Source organism: Leiobunum rupestre, chromosome 7 (genome assembly GCF_980474605.1).
Source record: "Leiobunum rupestre chromosome 7, qqLeiRupe1.1.hap1, whole genome shotgun sequence".
Lineage (NCBI taxonomy): Eukaryota > Metazoa > Arthropoda > Arachnida > Opiliones > Sclerosomatidae > Leiobunum > Leiobunum rupestre.
The window spans coordinates 5155080-5173914 of NC_143390.1; the positions used below are offsets into that span (position 1 = coordinate 5155080).

General features: G+C 38.8%; 1 protein-coding gene across 2 annotated transcripts in view; it reads left to right on the top strand.

Annotated features, from left to right (window-relative positions):
- The first annotated feature begins 7991 nt into the window (after nt 1-7991).
- Nucleotides 7992-18835, top strand: part of LOC149933954 (uncharacterized) — a 32168-nt gene continuing 21324 nt past the window's right edge. The window contains exon 1 of one of the 2 annotated variants that reach the window (XM_090154128.1): nt 7992-8155. In XM_090154128.1, the coding sequence (XP_090010254.1) occupies nt 8108-8155 (48 nt within the window). In that variant the 5' untranslated portion in view covers nt 7992-8107. The remainder of the gene's footprint in view (nt 8156-18835) is intronic. The other variant, XM_090154127.1, reaches the window with a different exon arrangement.

The window sequence follows — 18835 nt, forward strand, 5'->3', positions numbered from 1 at the left end:
GAGAGAGAGAGAGAGAGAGAGAGAGAGAGAGAGAGAGAGAGAGAGAGAGAGAGAGAGAGAGAGAGAGAGAGAGAGAGAGAGAGAGAGAGAGAGAGAGAGAGAGAGAGAGAGAGAGAGAGAGAGAGAGAGAGAGAGAGAGAGAGAGAGAGAGAGAGAGAGAGAGAGAGAGAGAGAGAGAGAGAGAGAGAGAGAGAGAGAGAGAGAGAGAGAGAGAGAGAGAGAGAGAGAGAGAGAGAGAGAGAGAGAGAGAGAGAGAGAGAGAGAGAGAGAGAGAGAGAGAGAGAGAGAGAGAGAGAGAGAGAGAGAGAGAGAGAGAGAGAGAGAGAGAGAGAGAGAGAGAGAGAGAGAGAGAGAGAGAGAGAGAGAGAGAGAGAGAGAGAGAGAGAGAGAGAGAGAGAGAGAGAGAGAGAGAGAGAGAGAGAGAGAGAGAGAGAGAGAGAGAGAGAGAGAGAGAGAGAGAGAGAGAGAGAGAGAGAGAGAGAGAGAGAGAGAGAGAGAGAGAGAGAGAGAGAGAGAGAGAGAGAGAGAGAGAGAGAGAGAGAGAGAGAGAGAGAGAGAGAGAGAGAGAGAGAGAGAGAGAGAGAGAGAGAGAGAGAGAGAGAGAGAGAGAGAGAGAGAGAGAGAGAGAGAGAGAGAGAGAGAGAGAGAGAGAGAGAGAGAGAGAGAGAGAGAGAGAGAGAGAGAGAGAGAGAGAGAGAGAGAGAGAGAGAGAGAGAGAGAGAGAGAGAGAGAGAGAGAGAGAGAGAGAGAGAGAGAGAGAGAGAGAGAGAGAGAGAGAGAGAGAGAGAGAGAGAGAGAGAGAGAGAGAGAGAGAGAGAGAGAGAGAGAGAGAGAGAGAGAGAGAGAGAGAGAGAGAGAGAGAGAGAGAGAGAGAGAGAGAGAGAGAGAGAGAGAGAGAGAGAGAGAGAGAGAGAGAGAGAGAGAGAGAGAGAGAGAGAGAGAGAGAGAGAGAGAGAGAGAGAGAGAGAGAGAGAGAGAGAGAGAGAGAGAGAGAGAGAGAGAGAGAGAGAGAGAGAGAGAGAGAGAGAGAGAGAGAGAGAGAGAGAGAGAGAGAGAGAGAGAGAGAGAGAGAGAGAGAGAGAGAGAGAGAGAGAGAGAGAGAGAGAGAGAGAGAGAGAGAGAGAGAGAGAGAGAGAGAGAGAGAGAGAGAGAGAGAGAGAGAGAGAGAGAGAGAGAGAGAGAGAGAGAGAGAGAGAGAGAGAGAGAGAGAGAGAGAGAGAGAGAGAGAGAGAGAGAGAGAGAGAGAGAGAGAGAGAGAGAGAGAGAGAGAGAGAGAGAGAGAGAGAGAGAGAGAGAGAGAGAGAGAGAGAGAGAGAGAGAGAGAGAGAGAGAGAGAGAGAGAGAGAGAGAGAGAGAGAGAGAGAGAGAGAGAGAGAGAGAGAGAGAGAGAGAGAGAGAGAGAGAGAGACAAAAGACGGAGCTGTCACAAAAGACGGAGCTGTCACAAAAGACGGAGCTGTCACAAAAGACGGAGCTGTCACCTTGAAACTCGCGAAGTAGGTGAAGATTTTGACAAATCAAAAATGATTCTAAGCAGCGAAAATTGAGGGAAAACGAATATGGGCAAGCGGCCAAGATAATGAAACTCATGAAATCTTTAATACCAAAAGTAATGAATGGAAACTGAACATCCACCAAACAGAAAAGGGCTAAAGGAGAAAAATAGCCCATAGTGCATTTTATTAACTCAAAATAAACAATTTAGATTGTCTTTACACTCATAAGTATTGTTTCGCACTTTGTTATTTTTTATACCACTTCTGGATAAATTGTCCTTTTTCTCCCTTCTGGTTAATCCCTTTAGAAGACAATTAATACGAATGCATAAGTATTTTTTCCTCACCGATTTGTAATTTTCTTTTTCATCTCCCCATAATTTTTGCCATGCTCCTACAAGGAAATTATCTTTTTCCAGAGCATCAGTACTTTTTGAGTATCTTTTTTTTGTATTTTTACAGAAGGGACCATAGGCCTTTTTATAAAGAAACATTGGCGTTCTTGTTATGATGTTGCTGTTGCGTCACGGGTGACGTATCGATGATGTTTTTCTACGAAAAGCCCTCGGCATAAGGGTAAATTCGACGACGCACCCGGTTTCTACATGTAAGTATAAACTGAACTGAGCTTCTACGTCTTTCGTGACGAATGAGCTACATAAAAACCAGTTCAGCAAGCGTACCTTATTTTGTGGAAAGGCCTATTCGGCCACCTACACATTCCACAAAGCCAAAACCCATTTCTGAGAGGTACAAAGATCCCCTTTATCATGTTTTATCGTCCACTCGTGGAAATTTTTTTTACTTCACTTTTCTTATTGTTATTTTTGTTTCGTCTTGGCTTAATTTGGTGCTCCTGTTTGTGACACACTAACTACTTTAAAATTGTTGGCACGAAGAGTTGGTCTTTGACTGGAAGATTTCTAAAAGACTCTATTGGTAGAAATTATTTTTTGAACTTTTCCTGAAATTCTTCACTTTGTACCTTTTCATTGTAAATTTATCCCAGTTTCACTATCTACAAAGACTGATAAGAAATCTAACGCTTCTTCTGATATCACAGAATTTTTACCCTTAATTTCTTCTAACACATCTTAAATAATAAATTAAAAAATAATATATCCCCAGTAGCATTGACAGTCCTATTTGTAGTCGGCCCACTGACGGTCGAGTCGGGGAAGAGTCGAAGTCGGCTGGGAGTCGATAAACGAATCCCAAACGACTGCTGTCCTAAGTCCGTCACTTTGCCGGCCAACATGGAAAAAAACTTGTATTTTTTTAAGTTGCACGGGTTTTTTGGTGGGGGGTTGAAAGGGTTTTTTCGTTTTCGGGATGGACAATACCAGCAAGTTTTTGCGCCCCCGCCCTCGACCTCAACGACTTTCTCTTTCACCTTACGCGTACATTTCCATTCAAAAACGTTTTATCAAAACAAATACCCAATTATCAATTCTGTTTGTACCAAGGCTTATTAATTATTCTTACGTTCTTCTATGTTTAGTTTCTGAGCCTTTGTGGGTAATAATTTTAAAGTAATTATGATATTTCTACTTCATATTATATTATGCGAAATAAAAATAAAACACTTCTAAAATAATACGCGTTTTGGAAAAGGAACAAAATAGCATGCGACAAATACTGAAAACTGTATACTTTAATTTGAATGGAAAATACAATATGTTTAATTATCTTATAAATATTAAAAGATTTTAACCTATCCCTGGAAATTGTTTAACTAAAATTTTTTTTTAACAGAGACACGCATGGAATTTTCAAAAATATTATTTAATCAATAATTGGGGTGTAAAGAGTCCACAATTTTACCAAAAACAACTGAGCTTTCGACCCGCGGGTCTTCGTTATCTATTGTTGTTAAACGTTTAATTTTATTTATCCCTCACAGAAATTAACCCCCAAAATTGTGTTATCTTCTTCGAGAGTTCACGTTTTCATTCTAGCAACGGTAATTTCAGGGAATATTAATTTTCTTGGAACTGATTATTACGATTGCAAAACTCTTGAAGAAATCGCCGACATAATTTCTGGGAAACTGTCTACTTTGAACAAGACGTGTGGTGCCTCGGGTATTAGCCTAGCTGATTATTATTTTATTATAATTATAAAGCTTTACCAAGAATGATTTATTTATACTTAAGGAGAAGAACTACGTTTTATTGAACCAATGCGATACCCGGGTTCCGAAATAATATTAATAGAGCCGTTACTATTGGAGATCACCTCGTTCAGGGGCGTAGGAACCAGGGGGCAATGTCCCTTCCTAAAATTTTGCTGGGAGGGGCAACTAATGTTATTGCCCCCTCCAACATTTTGGTCTGTTGAAATCTTCAAAAGGCTTAAATGCTCATTTTACACGCATATAAAGCTTATAGAACCACAACTGTGTCTTTTTGCCACCAATTTACATAGTAGTAATGAGTGAACATGCACTCGCAGAAGCTACACTCCATTAAAAATTCAAAACCATTCTTTAGACCCCATTTCGTTTCTCTTTGCCCCAACCAACTTCTAGAACGCTCCTACGCCCCTGACCTCGTTTGTTCCAAATCGAGCCACCAAGGCTGCACGTGCCCCGCAAATTTGTACCGGCTCCCAGCCTGTTGTCATAACAATGAGATTATTTTGTATATAGCGCAGAGATTAGTTAAATTTTTAGAAGTTTATTTTTAACAAGGAATACTATACTTCTCATGATAGTGGCGTTGGTACGCTAACCCAAAGGTTAGAGATTTAATGAATACCTATCTGAAAATGATCTTCAAATTATTATAATTTAAGGTAATTCTGACTTGCATTAAAGTAAGTAAGTACATTTTTATAAAGGAAATGTTCTAGAGACGGTCAAGTATTAAATATGGCGCTATCAACGTCATCAATAACCCTCTATCTGTAGGATTACCTTTCGACTCTTATCTGAAAATGAAATAATTTAAATAAAACGTTTGAAGTTTTTACGGTAATTTTAACTACGATAATGAATCTAAACCGAATTAGTCTACTCTTTATTAGTAACTATTCATATCCGAAATTGATGATTGTTACCGTAGTCGTAACTTTAAAATTGAAATTTTACAGGGAATAACTTGATGGTACTATCTAAAAGCAATTGCAATAAAATAAATTTAAATTTAAATAAATGGTTAGAAAAGTCATTTTAAAAAGTATTAACATTATTTCACTAATATGTAGTTGTTTATGTATTTGCTTTCAGTGTCCGATTGAGGGCAATTAAGAAAATGTACATTTGAGAAATTTAGCGTCTCGGAATTTTCAATGGTTTCCACCCCCGAAACAAAAAAATGTAAATTTTAAAAAACTCTAATATAAATTTACGTAGAAAAGAGAGGCGTTGGCTTATTTTAGATTGTTTATACAGTTTCTCAGTAATAAAATGAAATGAAGACTAAAATTGGTCTGAAAACGCAGATTTTCCTATGTAAATTAAAATGGTGATATTGGCTCATGAGTTTGGGTGTATATTAGAGAATGGGCCAGGTATACCCACCGTGTTAGAAATATCTTTGGTGAAACTTATTTATAACACAGTGGTAATTAGTCACCATGAAAGCATTTAATGTAATAGGAATTGTATATGTTAAATAACAAACACTTTTTCTTAGATTATTCTTAGTCTTAACATAATATTTTTAAATAGATTTAGAAAACAAACGATTTCATTGATGTTAAAACGTCATCAAGTTTTCCCAAAACAACGAAATCCGTGATGTGTTCCGATAATTTCTCAAGGAAAAGATATAGCCAATTACATATTTCCAAAGCCGACAAAGGTGTAATCTGCATCCGTATGCATATGGCGTGGAATGCTAGTAACATTCTAAACGCCTTTCAAAGTGAAGGAAAGATAATACCATTAAAATATCTTTATCTTTATTGCAGAAATTCCGGGAACATATCGCGATCCAGAATACTTTTTCTGGAGAAATCGGTCGCAACAGCCTTTTAAAGTACGCCTAACAATTATAAATAATAATAATAATCAGCTAGGCTAATACCCAAGGCACCACCTTAGGCCCAAGTCGTCTTGCGACTTTTAATGCTTTTAAACAGGTGGCCGGGTTACAATGCGTTATTTAACTAACGTATGGCTTTTATATAGCTAATAGACAGGTTAAACTACTTCCTGAAAACGTGTAGTTGAAACTTGTAGGAGCATAGAAATAGCATTACCAAATGTTGTATAATACTAATTTACAAAACTACACATTAAAAGTAAATTCAATACAATGAAAAGGTAAAAAAATCCCAAAATTAAATGTAGCATAAACAATCTCCAGATTTCAAAAGGAATAGACGGGTGATGTCACTCATTGAAAACGTGAACGGAAAAACTTGGAGTGTAGACACTTGTGTACAATCTAATCTCCTCCAAATATCCCCGTCAAGATGGTGGTTTAATCCTTTTTATTTTAGATGTTATTGTTTCCCTGAAAAGAACAATTGCAATACCAATAGGAACATTTTGGTGCATTGCTTTTGGCTCGAGCCCCCACAGAAAAAATATACGGGGCAGAGACTCACAGAAATAAAATTGAGGATAAAGAGCAATCAGGGAAAATTTCTAATCTCACAACCATTATTTTGGTCCGAATTCATTTTTTTTATAGAAAATGTTTTGATATTTAAGATTCAACTAACATTAAGATGAAATAAGCCTAAAATTGATTTCGATAGATTGGTTTAAACAGAAAATCGCCCAATAGTGTAGCCTGTCTTTCAGCATTATCTTAAATTATGCATAATGTATGTGGCCAAAAAAGGCCTAATGATCAAGCCATGTACATAGAGATATCGACATAAATTTTGTTCTCAATTAATTAATTAGATATTAGAATATATTTTTAAGGATTTAAACTTTTACATTTTCTTGCTTAAGTTTTAGTATATTAATTTTTTTTATAAAAAAAATGAGGCCGGGCCCCGACAGGATTTTTTTCGATCGCCGCCGCCGAGCGTCGGAACAAGAGGAGATAATGTAGATCGTAATTTCAGTTAACTTTAGCACTGACAAGCATTAGCGCTAATTTTAAGAAAGTTGTCAATAAATTTGTGTTTTGGCCCAGGGTCAAATTGAAACAGTTGTCAAAACCAATTAAAAGTTAAGTCAAACTTATCCCGGTTCTCCGCAACGCATTTTATCAAACTAGATGGCGGAACACAATTTCGAAACTGGTCTGTTTTGGTTTGAAAGATGATCTTAGGATTCTAGACTGGTATGTTCTTACGAATATAAATAAGTTCTTGGTGCTATAGAAAAACTAATGAATTTTAATTTTAAACTCTAAAAGTGCGTGTAATCTATAAAAGTTTGCATTGTATATATATATATTAAATCCAAAGTTTTATTTCTATATTCAAAAATTATCAAATATTTTTTGATTGAAACTGACGTCATTTTGCTGGGATATATGTTCAGGCCAAGCAATCTCTCTTCAGTGGGAGGTTTTCAGAGAGAGGGAGGCAGATAGGCGGTTGCTACCAAGTGCTACTCCTAAATGCACTCTCGCTTCAGGCTCGTTAGGTTTACCAAATCGTTATGCAACAAACGTTAGCTGCAATTATCGTTTTTGATACTCTATAGCCGCGTTCACACTAGACACTTTGGAACTGTTTTAAAATAGTTTCGAAAGTACAAATTGTAAAATTTTACTATCGAGTGTATTTATCGTATGGCTATTAATACTGTTGACACCGAAAATGTTCAATTTTAGCTTTCGACACCGTTTAAAAACGGTTCCAAAGTATCTAGTGTGAACACGGCTTATGAGAAATTTTATATTTCTTATCGAATTGCTGTGAATACAGGTTTGTCATTTTAAGGTGCACTCAATGCTCAAATCTTTTCGGAAAACGTTATTACGCAATACCGACTGTTCCATGCCAAAACCTTTTAAGCGTCAAACGTTAAATTTCAGATACTACAGTTTGTGGTGAATTTATTTATTAGAATGATTCGAGATATTCAAATAAAATCTCACATTTATCCATCATGTATGCTACACTTTTTGAACACACGCGCGGGACACATTTTCAGGGTTGGCTGGATATTATTCAATGGCTGGGAATATTCACTTAGTATAAAAATTGTGTTTAATTTACGCACGGAATTTTGGTACTTTTTCTACTTGAATTAAAGTTTTAGTTAATGGCGAATGGAAATAATCAGTTAAACATCATTTACGGATCTACAATTTATTTAATTTCATTTAAAATGTTATTTATAAATAAACCAGGCAGAAACCAAAAACATTGTTTAAACCAAGAAACCCATATATAGCCAACCGAGTAATAGTTTTGGCGGTTCAAATTTACTTCCATCTCAAATTATTCAAAAATGGTGTTTAGTATGTTTTGTAATGATTCCACAACGCTTAGTATCTTATGTATAATATGTAGTCAAGATAAGATAAGTTTGACGGATTTGTGGTTCAAGTGACAGATGTAAGGTAAGGCACAAAGTATTACTTTCTTTTCGAGGCCGGAAAGTGGGATTTGCAGACATTTAAAAAGCCGCGCGTACATCCATTTGCCAGTATCCACTTTGGAGTATACTACACTTTTCTATTCGCGCTACAATGTCGTTATTAAGCACAAAAACAGGAATACTTTCAGTGGTGAACATCGTAAGTTTCATTTAATTATTTTTAGTTTACAATTTAATTGTCCGTGAGTTAAATTCAAAGAGAAATTCTTCAAAATCTAAAATTTCCCTCATTTAACATTTTTGATCCATTTAGCATTGGAAATATTTTTAAGAGCAATTCGTTAAAAAAATTCGACGTAAATGTAATTTCGGATATATTCGAATTTACGCGATAAATTGAAAATATCGAAACGATTGAGTACAATTAACCCATTAATATGCATTAGTAATTTAAATACTCAATGCGCCACGACAACAAACTCATTAAATTGATTTCCTGAGACTCCTGAAGAGATTGCCACTATTCTATAGGTTGATTAACTATTAGCTTGAGTAGGCGTAAGCCTTGTTTTAATCCGGTGGGTATTGTACCCCTGGGACCCACTTTTCGTAAGCTAAAACCACAAGCCATCCACCTTAACATGACAACCGGCCACCAAGCAAAATTGGGTCGCCAGCCCACGTGGCCAGTACGCCTGGGAGATAGAGGCCCTGGAGAGGCTAGATAAAACCTATAATTATATCAAAGTTAAAAATGATGCATTATACCTTTTAGCATATGTAACATAACTAGTCATAAGTATGCCACTCCCTCTATTTCTTCTGTAACGGTTTGTTTTACAGATGTTGCGTCATCCGTACCCTACGTAATATTTGACGTTATATTTGATGTCATATTGGACGTCATCGAATCTCGATATTGCCGTTGCGCAATTAGCTCTACGTCTGATAAAACGACTCCCATTATTTTAGTAAACAAACCTGTTTGAACAACACAGGCTTAGGAGCTAAAATGAACTACAATATTCTGTCAAGTGCTGTTAATTAATTTGCATTTTAATGAAGTTTTCGGAGACTCAGGTTCTAAAATAAATTTGCATTGCCAAATAGAAGCAGCAGGTTTATTGAAAAAAATAGTTGAAATTCAGGTGGAGCTTTTCTGGGGCATATACAAGGTTGGAGCCTTTGCAGATTCTTCGACGACTTGTTCCATTTTCGGAAAGCGATCACTGAACCGAACCGTATTGTTCATTTTCCCCAACCTTTGCTTTTTCTAAATAACGGATTAAATAGCCAAGGCAGCGCCTGTAGAAGTGTTCCACACGCAGCACTCTGGTGTACTAGGAGAAGTACCGAGGCTGGACCACGGCTGAGGCTTCCTACCTGTATATTATGGGCACAGCCAAATTCGAACTTTTTTTTTTAGTCGATTGTGACGTGTGGGACAATTCAGTCCTCTCGTCCATTTGATTAATCAGGGCGAGATATGTGTAACGGCCACCCCAACGGGGGGATAAGTGGGGACAGGGGTGAGGTCACCCGTGGCGGAAGTATTCCGACCACCCGTTGGGGGATTGGTGGTCTTCCACAAACTCTGCCTCCCAGACGCTTGGGATTACAGGAGTACGCCACTACTCCCGGCCAAATTCGAACTTCATTGCGTGTTTTTTCCCCTGGGTTTTCCGCCATTTTATTTATTGTCCAACTTTCAGCTAGACGATGATGCAGCCCGAGAGCAAAGGTCGTGTAAGTCCAAAATCCCTTATTTAAAAAAACTAATATTTGTTTAAAATCTAGAATAATAACAATAATAATAAAATAATGGAAATATACTGATAAAGGGTTTTGAAAACTTTTAAATATTTAAAAGTTTAATCCCGTACCCTAGATTCGAATTCAGAAAGTTTGTAAAGAAACGATTACCCACTTCTGGCCTGGAAGTTGCTGTAGGGCACTATCTATTGTGTGTTACCATGGTAACTCTGGAGCTAATTTTTTCAGGGTTCCGATACGAAGTGACTAAGCGCGAGGCAGTAACTGCGAATCTAAGGTACGAGGTCTATGTTGTCTTTGACTTAAACACGAGAGTATTAGTATTTCTAATTTCTTTCAATAGATTCGTATCTCGACTTGCTTGGCGTTTTCTCTCAGATAACGAGTAGTTAGAGCGTAACAAAAGATAAAGCGAGGCCTATTGCAGGAAGGCGGGAAATAAGTCAAGGATATTTCTGTACACACCATTCCTTACTTAGCAGCAGCTTTCGGAAGCGTTTTTGGGAAGCGGCGGGCAGCCGAGAGTAGCTTTCATGGATCCTTGCTAATACCAGAAGTATATAAAATACCACTTACGAGAGAAGTTCTCTTAGATCTCGCATTTTCAATATCCGTTTAACTAACTTCCGATCTATGAAGTTGAGAACGCGCTTTTCGGAGTTGGAAGTGTCGCAATTTACTTCGTATCCCGTAAATAGGATTTTATTCAGGAAAATGCTTTTAAGGCATATTTATGAGTGATTATGTTAGACATGGTTAGACGATACGTGATACACGCGCCCAATGGAATCTGCGTCGAGCCTGTGAATAAATATTTCGTTTTATTTATCTTGATGATACATTTATCTTAAAAGATGTATCATGAACTTCTGCTATACTCAAGTGCAGGTTAAGAAATATCTAGTACATTCGGCTAAAAGAAACTAGCATGAATTTCCGGTAAATCGGCGGCGGGAATTTCGAATTTGGCTTGTTTAAGGTTGAATTTCTAAGTATACCGGCGCCTTTATTTATTTTTTGGAATATACCGACTATCAATTAATTATCACTTTAAAATATAACGCAACAGGCGCTTCAATAAAACATCTTCCAGGAAATTGCCAAGAAGTAATATTTCCGAGAGCCAGGACCTGCAAGTCTGTGTTTATATAGTGCTTGTTGAAATAATGGAAACTTTTCCTTAATATGTCTAAAAAAAGCAACCTGGTTAAAAGGAAACACTTTTCGCATACCGTTTCCATTATTTCAACAAGCACTATATAAACAGTAAATTGCAGGTCCTGGCTCTCGGAAATATTACTTCTTGGCAATTTCCTTGGAGATGTTTTATTGAAGCGTCTACTAACATTGATAAGATTTAAAAACCACTGTAATAATTTATTTTTAGCACTAAAAGTGAGGCATACCTAAAAATATTCCGTGTGTTTTGATGATTGTTTAAGAGCATAATTCTAAAAATACGCTATAATGAACCTTAAAAATTATAATCTACATTAAATATTTATTGATCACTTTGAAATTTACGCAATAGACATTTCTAAAATGGATTAATTTAACTCGCGCAGGAACCTTTAGGAATTCAACAGAAATTCGAAATTCCCGCCGACGATTTACCGGAAAGTCGCGCTAGTATCTTTCCGCCAAATGTACTAGATATTTGGCCTTTCTTAACCTGCAACTGAGTATACTATATATGAATACGCAAACTTGTTTTTACCATAGAAAAACCTTTCATCCGCCGTTGTTTGAACAGTATTTTTTTATATACCTACACAAAGAAATGGTCTCATTTATATCGTGTCAAAATAATCGTATTTTTTAGGCTCTTTAAACGCTCGCGGGCACCAGCGCCTTAGCTAGGGCTGGGCGGCCGGGGCGGCCACCGTCCCCGCGATAGGGTATAGGGGCACCAAAATTGGGCCATATTATTATATTAGGGGGTGCCAAAATTGCAGCTCACCCCTGGCGCCATTTTCTCTAGCTACGGCCCTGGCGGGCACAAATATATAACATAAATTTCATGCTAACTGTTAAATTCAAGATCAAATATAAATACACCGCCCGAAATCCTAATTCACTAGTTTAACGTATTTAATAAACTTATCTAACGGATAACTAATCGAAACTCCAGAAGTACTTTCTCAGAATCGACGCCGACTCCATTGGGCGTGAATTTACCGACGAACCGCGGATGTCTACAGGGCTCAAGATATACAGTGGGTATTACTTTTCCTAGCCATGTAATGTGTTAATATTACAATGTATACGTATATGTACTAATTAATAAATCATTTCCCCGATGTAATAGTTTTAGATACTCGATATATAATAAATTTCACCCAGGACCTATTTTAGTAGGCAGTTCTGCCGTATTTGGGTAGTTCTCAAATTGAGTACTACCCAAACATTTTCAGTCTGGAAGCTAGGATCAACAAACACAAGGAGAACGCAGCTAGCCTTTAAACACGCTAACGAAGGGTTGTGTACGAATTTCATTGGACGAGCGTCACGAGCCTTTACGCTGAACGTTTTACGGGCGGGGGGAAGACAATTTCCGAATTTTCTCCTTCCGACGGTAGCAGGCGTTAAAGCGTCTAACCAATGAAAACTGTACGCAAGAAAATCCACGAATTTTGACGGGTTGCGTTCTCCTTGTGTGGGGTGTTGTGTTTGTTGCTCCTAGCTGGAAGCCAATTTGTGTAGAAAAAAAAATGGTTTTGACAACTAAATGTTTCAAAATTTACAAATATTCTAAAAAATGTAATTTCACACGACACTATTTTTTATCCCAAAAAGGCATAGTGAAGTGATTGAAACCCTTAAAAAATCTAAAACCACTAAGACCCTTCCAGCGTAATTTTTTCCCTCAAACAAAAAGCGTTGGAAATGCTATTTGCTAAAATTATTGCTAAAAATAATTTTCAAATATTTAATTATAAAATAGTAAGGCAATTGTTTTATGAATTTTATCGAACTATATTTTTTCTAACTTATGCAAATAATAGTTTTGATCAAAACGTTTTATTTGGACCATAGTTAAAGAGATAGTGCCAACTCAGATTAATTTAAAATTTTGTTCTTTGGCTTACAGGTTATGATAGATTTTTAAGTCCTGAATCAGAATATATATACATATAAGCACTTTCAATTAGTATTTAGTTTTATATTTTAATGTAAAATAATGGTATTTCAATAGCCGCGCAAAACTTTACAGATTGTTGACGTCATGAGTTTGGTCGATTTCGGCGAGCTCGAGCGGAGGGGAATTTCCAGTAGTCTCCTTTCTACTATCGCGTAGAGGATTTGTAAGCGCGTTTTTTGACTTTCTTCTCGCGGACCACGCGGTTCGAGATTCTCGAATCACGACTTCACGAGCCGGCTACGTGTAAAAATATTATTTTCAAAGTAGAAATTGAAGAACAAATCGATAACAAGGTATTGTTTATAAATTATATCATTATTTATTATACGTAGTCATTATAACAATATTTATATTCTACGGAAAGATGCCACCGAAAGCACCGAAGACCGTGGGCGCCACAGTGTATTGCGCAGTTCCTTCCTGCAGTAATAATAACGACAAAAGTAGCTTATCTTTCCATTACTTTAAATCGAATGAGGGTCTTAAAGCGTGTGAAAGCGAGAAACTCGAATCAAAAGAAAGCGATGGGAGTAAAATTTCCTCCTGTAATCCCCTAAAAATTATCTTTCCAGCTCGCTCTAGTAGCAACCAATAAACATCAACCTATCTCTGACGTAGACAGTATGTGATAAGAAAAAGTTACGCTATCTTTCTATTTTAAAATTTGAAATAATCGTGAATATTTATATTTATACCAAATGTTTAAAGCGATATTTTTCTTTACTATATTTTTAAATAATTGATGAAAAAACTTCATATACGTAGAAAATACTGACACTATCTCTTTAAGAGAAATTTATAAAATGTGAAAGGAATAAAATGTTTTTCTCATTACCCAAAGTAGTTATGAAGCTCAGAATTCTTACACCTTTATTGTTAATTAATAAGTAAAATAGTAATTTGTCTGTGATCAAAAGTCGCTTGATGACTTAGGCCTAAGGTGGTGCCTTGGGTATTAGCCTAGCTGATTATTATTATTATTATTATTATTTATTTATTTATACTCAGGGAGAATGAATATATCGAGATTATTTTTAGCGTTTCTCCAATTCCACCCGTTGGGCCCCCCGGTATGCTCCTCCGCTTTAATAAAATCAAATAATACTGCAATCTCATTGGTTCTTGAAAATTACGTTTTTCGACGAGATTACCGCTGCTACGAGGACGCAAAAAATAAGACCGCCTCCTTTTCCCCTCCCCCCCCCCCTTAGCGTGACGGGGTTAGGGCCTCAACGTATCCGTCGATAGTCTCGACATATTCATTCTCCCTGAGTATAAATAAATACATTCTTGGTATTAGTCTAGCTGATTAATATTATTATTATTATTATTATTATACACTTTTAGTGAGAGCGCATGGTGGGTTCTTTGCTTATAAACTTGAAAAATAAAAATTAGGTAGTCGAGAGTCAAGGCACGTGTAAATCAATTTTCAGAGCTGTATACCAATTCCGAACAATTCGGGTGTTTTGTAACCATGCGCTCTCTCTATTTTAAATTAATTAAAATTTAGCTCTAATTTATTACAAGGATCAGAGATATTGAAATTTTGAAGATGAAAATATTTCTAGCTTTCGGAAATGAGGACAGGGCTCCAAAATCCATCTAGAAGAGGTCTAACCTAACCAATGTTAGTTTTTGGGGGGGGTCACGTGCCCACTGTAGCTTCTTTAAAGAAATTTAATGCCTAGAATTTAAGAAAACAAAGGTGATGACACATAATTGATTAATTTAAATGGTTTTAATATAAATTGTTCTTTTGTCTCGACAGAAAAAGTTTCACGCGCTCCCTCCGGCCATTTTTTGCGTAGGCAAATATCAAGTAAAATTCCAAAATGAAATCACAGGCTAATAATGTACCTTGTATCGCGACACCCTGTAATATAGATCTATTTAATGTTGTAAATCTCTTTTTGAGCGTGGACACGTGTGACGCTTCCTCGAGCACGCAAATTTAACATTTCGGTTTCAATATGCTTTAAGGCGGAAGTAAGTGGTTTTGTGTTTCTGGGAAAAATAAGAAAAGGCGCAGAAACACGTCTCTAAAGGCCCAAACACACATACGGTTCGCAAGCACCCCTTAGATAAAAGCGTTTTTTCTTAGGGTGCGCGCTTCATAATATATAGAGGCCTGCGCCAATCTGATATGGGTCGGCGGCGGCGTTTGACCCAAAATATACCGGCGGCGGCGGCTTACGCCGGCGTTTAGGCCTACGGCGGCGGCGTCTTCGGCGTGGCCAATATGACCGGCGGCGGCGGCGTACGCCGGCGTTTGTATAAATTTTAGAGCTATTTCTTGTAGCGACAGTTTAAAAAACACGCGACCAGAAGGGCAAGGGCAAATACCAATTCGTACTAGTCCTTCCATGGAATAATTAATGTACTTTGCACAGGGACGCCCCGTTCCGGAATATTTGCTTCGAGCAATTGTTAAATGTGCGCTCTGACGGCGGAGTTAGGAACTAACTAACTAATGATAACCGGGGAAGAAGGAAAAGGGGTGAGGGGAGGGAAAATAAGTCCATGGTCCTTCCGAGTTAGGCCACTGGCCTGACGTCAAACGTCAACCAAAATTATTCGCAGTTATGCCGGGTCGAAATTCGGTTGAAGGCTCGATATTGGCTTTTTATTTTTTTGGTCGTGCTCCACGATAACGCTCTGCAGTGGCGTAGACAAGGAGGGTTCAATGTCAGCCCCCTGGGCCTACATTGACTATTCTAAATTGACACCCCTTCTCGACACCCCTCTTAATATTAACATTCTTGGACCCACTTTGACGAATTTTTGGCTACGCCACTGACGCTCTGAGCCTTCCAATCAGAAATAAATAAACAGGCGGTCTCGGGTTCGAAACCTGCCCGATGCGATCACAAATTGATACTAAGACGAATACCGTGAACAATTGGTGGAAACCCTGCCATTGGATGTTGAGAGGTAGCATTACACTCAGCGCTCGTTCCGTCCCAGAAGTCAATAAGAAGGAGTTGGAGAGATAACGCCCGTACATACAAACCACAAATACCACAAACGTCATAACAACAACACAACATTGCCACCCTACACTTAAACATTACAATAACGAAATATCCAAACTACTGAATTAAACCTGTCGTGACGGCGAGCGTTGACGAAAAAAAAACCACCAAACCAATCCCGACTGCAAATTAATCCGTTAACGCTCACCGTCCCAAGGTAGTTTTGCAAACACGGTTTTTCGACTTTGTTCCCTAATTCCTAGCAACTGCGAACGCAGAGATCTCGAGAAACTGCGTACGCGTTCGCAGGCCTGACAGACAGACCCACAGACAGACACGGTGGTTGTATAACCCCTCCTAGGGGACTTTGTCCCCTCGGAGAGGTAAAAAGGAAACGGCGGCGCGCCGTTCTTTGCATCGGCGGCGGCGGCGTCGGCTTGCGCCGATTTTCGAACTATCGGCGGCGGCGGGATCGGCGAGTTCAAAATTATCGGCGGCGGCGGCGTTTAGCCAATTCTGGAAGAATACAGCATTCGAAATAGAATTTGAGTTTTCCAAACGCCTTTCTCCAGAATGCGGGGTCAGGATAAATTCGTTCAGTTACCGAGCCGAGTGGCGTCCAAATTACAAAGTTGCTGTAATTCCTTTTGGTGATGTATAGTTGACCTTGAATTTGGTAGTAATAGTCGTGGTTACACTTTAAGATCAAAAAGTCGCCAACCACCTTTAAGCAATAAAATTTCAATTTTTCGGGGGCTTCAACAATGATGGTTATATCTGACTGAATAGGGGCCTTTAATTTCCAATAATCCATCAGTTCCGATTAATCCATTAGGGGGGGCACCCAAGTATCCATATTCAGTGTCAACGAACAAACCGCATTTCTTCACCGAGAGACCTTCTTTTTCCGTTTTTCGTTTATACTCTTCAAAGGCTCGTTCCTCTTTTTCTACTCCGTAAGAACAAGCGGGATTAGAAAATCTTTTGGGGTACAAGTTGCTTTGGACTAATTTCGTGTAAACATTTGTCGTTTTCCGTTTCGCGATAGTTCCAAAGCTGGAAGCCGTGATCCATTTCGCCCGTCGCAGGTGCCATTCTTCGCTGTTCGTCTGTTCAATCGTTCGATTTTGAATCGCGTCTCGCTCGCTGGGTGTTACATTCAGCTCGTTCAATATTTCACATATCCTTCTTTCGAAATCTTCCACGCTCACATCATGTATATTCTTACTTTCGTTGAACCCCTCTACTATGATGTCGGATCCCATTGCTGGTGAAGAGCCGATCCAATTGAGGAAACATTTATGTTCTCTCGGTAACTGTCTTAGCGCAAATACAACAATATTTATTCCGTACTCCAAGGAATATTATTTTTTTGGTTGTAGCGCCTATGATACAAGCTACCCCGCATTTGGCGGAGTAGCGATGACCGTGGCTTCTTTGGAACCACCATCCATCAATAACGACACCGATGTAAGGCACACCGTTGTCAACGTCACCCCTTTCAATTGCCACCGCTTTCTCCATTTCTCCAGCGGCAGCCATTTCATCGGAGAGAGATTTAGCCCAAAGCTATAAAAACCATTACTTCATAAAATAATAATAATAATAATAATCAGCTAGGCTAACAAGCAAGGTACCACCTTAGGCCTAAGTCATCAAGCGACTTTTAAAGCCATTAATTCAGGTGGCCGGGTTACAATGTGTAGGACGGTGGTGGAAAGCCCTGCATGCCACGTGAGCCAACAGCTACACTAACTATTACCGTTAACCTCAGCAAGTTTTTATGGAAGGGGAAACCGAAGATCTCGGGGGGGACCCCTTAAACCAGTGGGGAGAGAACTTGCAAACTCAACGCAGCAGGAGTAGTTCCGAGGTTTCACTAGTGCCAGAAGTTGGGATCGAACCCGGCTCCTCTTGCTGCGAAGCGAAAGTGCTACCCAAGCGGCCCACGCCTACACCCGATACAAATTCTAATATTCAATTTCCTCTATCGCGCCCGGTTTGGCGTAGCCCAGTCTTTCCCAACTCTGAAGGGGGGGGCGGGGATTTTGAATATAATGGAGAGCAAATAGTAAATTCTACAATTATGTCAAAGAAATGTTTTAGCCCTAAGCGCTTTCACCATTCTCATTATCTGAATTAGCTAAAGGTGGGCGTGAAACCTTTCGAGTGGTCAGGTGGAGCACGAACCAAAAAAGGGTTGGGAAACACTGCCGTAGCCTCTGACAACATCAATTGTTTTACGTACTTCTGAGATTTTAATCTCCCTTTTCAAATAAGAAGGCTTGCACATGTTTGGAATTCTGAGTACCGACAATACTTCATCCGTGTTAGCGTAACGGCTGCCCAGGGGCGTAGGAACCAGGGGGGGCAGGGGGGGCAATGCCCCTCCCTAGAATTTTGCTGGGAGGGGCAACTAATGTTATTGCCCCCTCCAACCTTTGGTCAGTTGAAATCTTCAAAAGGCTCAAATTATCATTTTAAAAGCATATACAGTTTATAGAACCTCAACTGTGTTTAAATTTCAGTCTTTTCCCGCCAATTTACATAGTAGTAACAAGTACACATGCATTCGGAGAAGCTACACTCCATTAAAAATTAAAAACCATTATCCAGACCCCTTTTCGTTTATCTTTGCCCCCTCCAACTTCTAGAACGTTCCTACGCCCCTGCCGCTGCCGGTGGAGACAAATCCCCAAACGGCCAAGTGGTTTAGAGTCAGCGGTTTCTCGCTTCGTGTTTCTTTAATGCCATGAATTGCAGGTCAGCCTAAGGTAGATTTCACCTTCGATGATGAAGACACGATTCGTTCTTCTATATGCAAAATTTACGTCTAAAAAGAAAGTCCGATAGTAGCCCGTTCCGAGACTCGAGTTGGCGGACATCTTCAATGAAGTGCTGATGAATCGTCGTTAATGATAGATGGTAATTCCACATAATTAAGTGGTAGAAGACTCTCCATCAATTAAATTCAGAGATTCCTCATTAG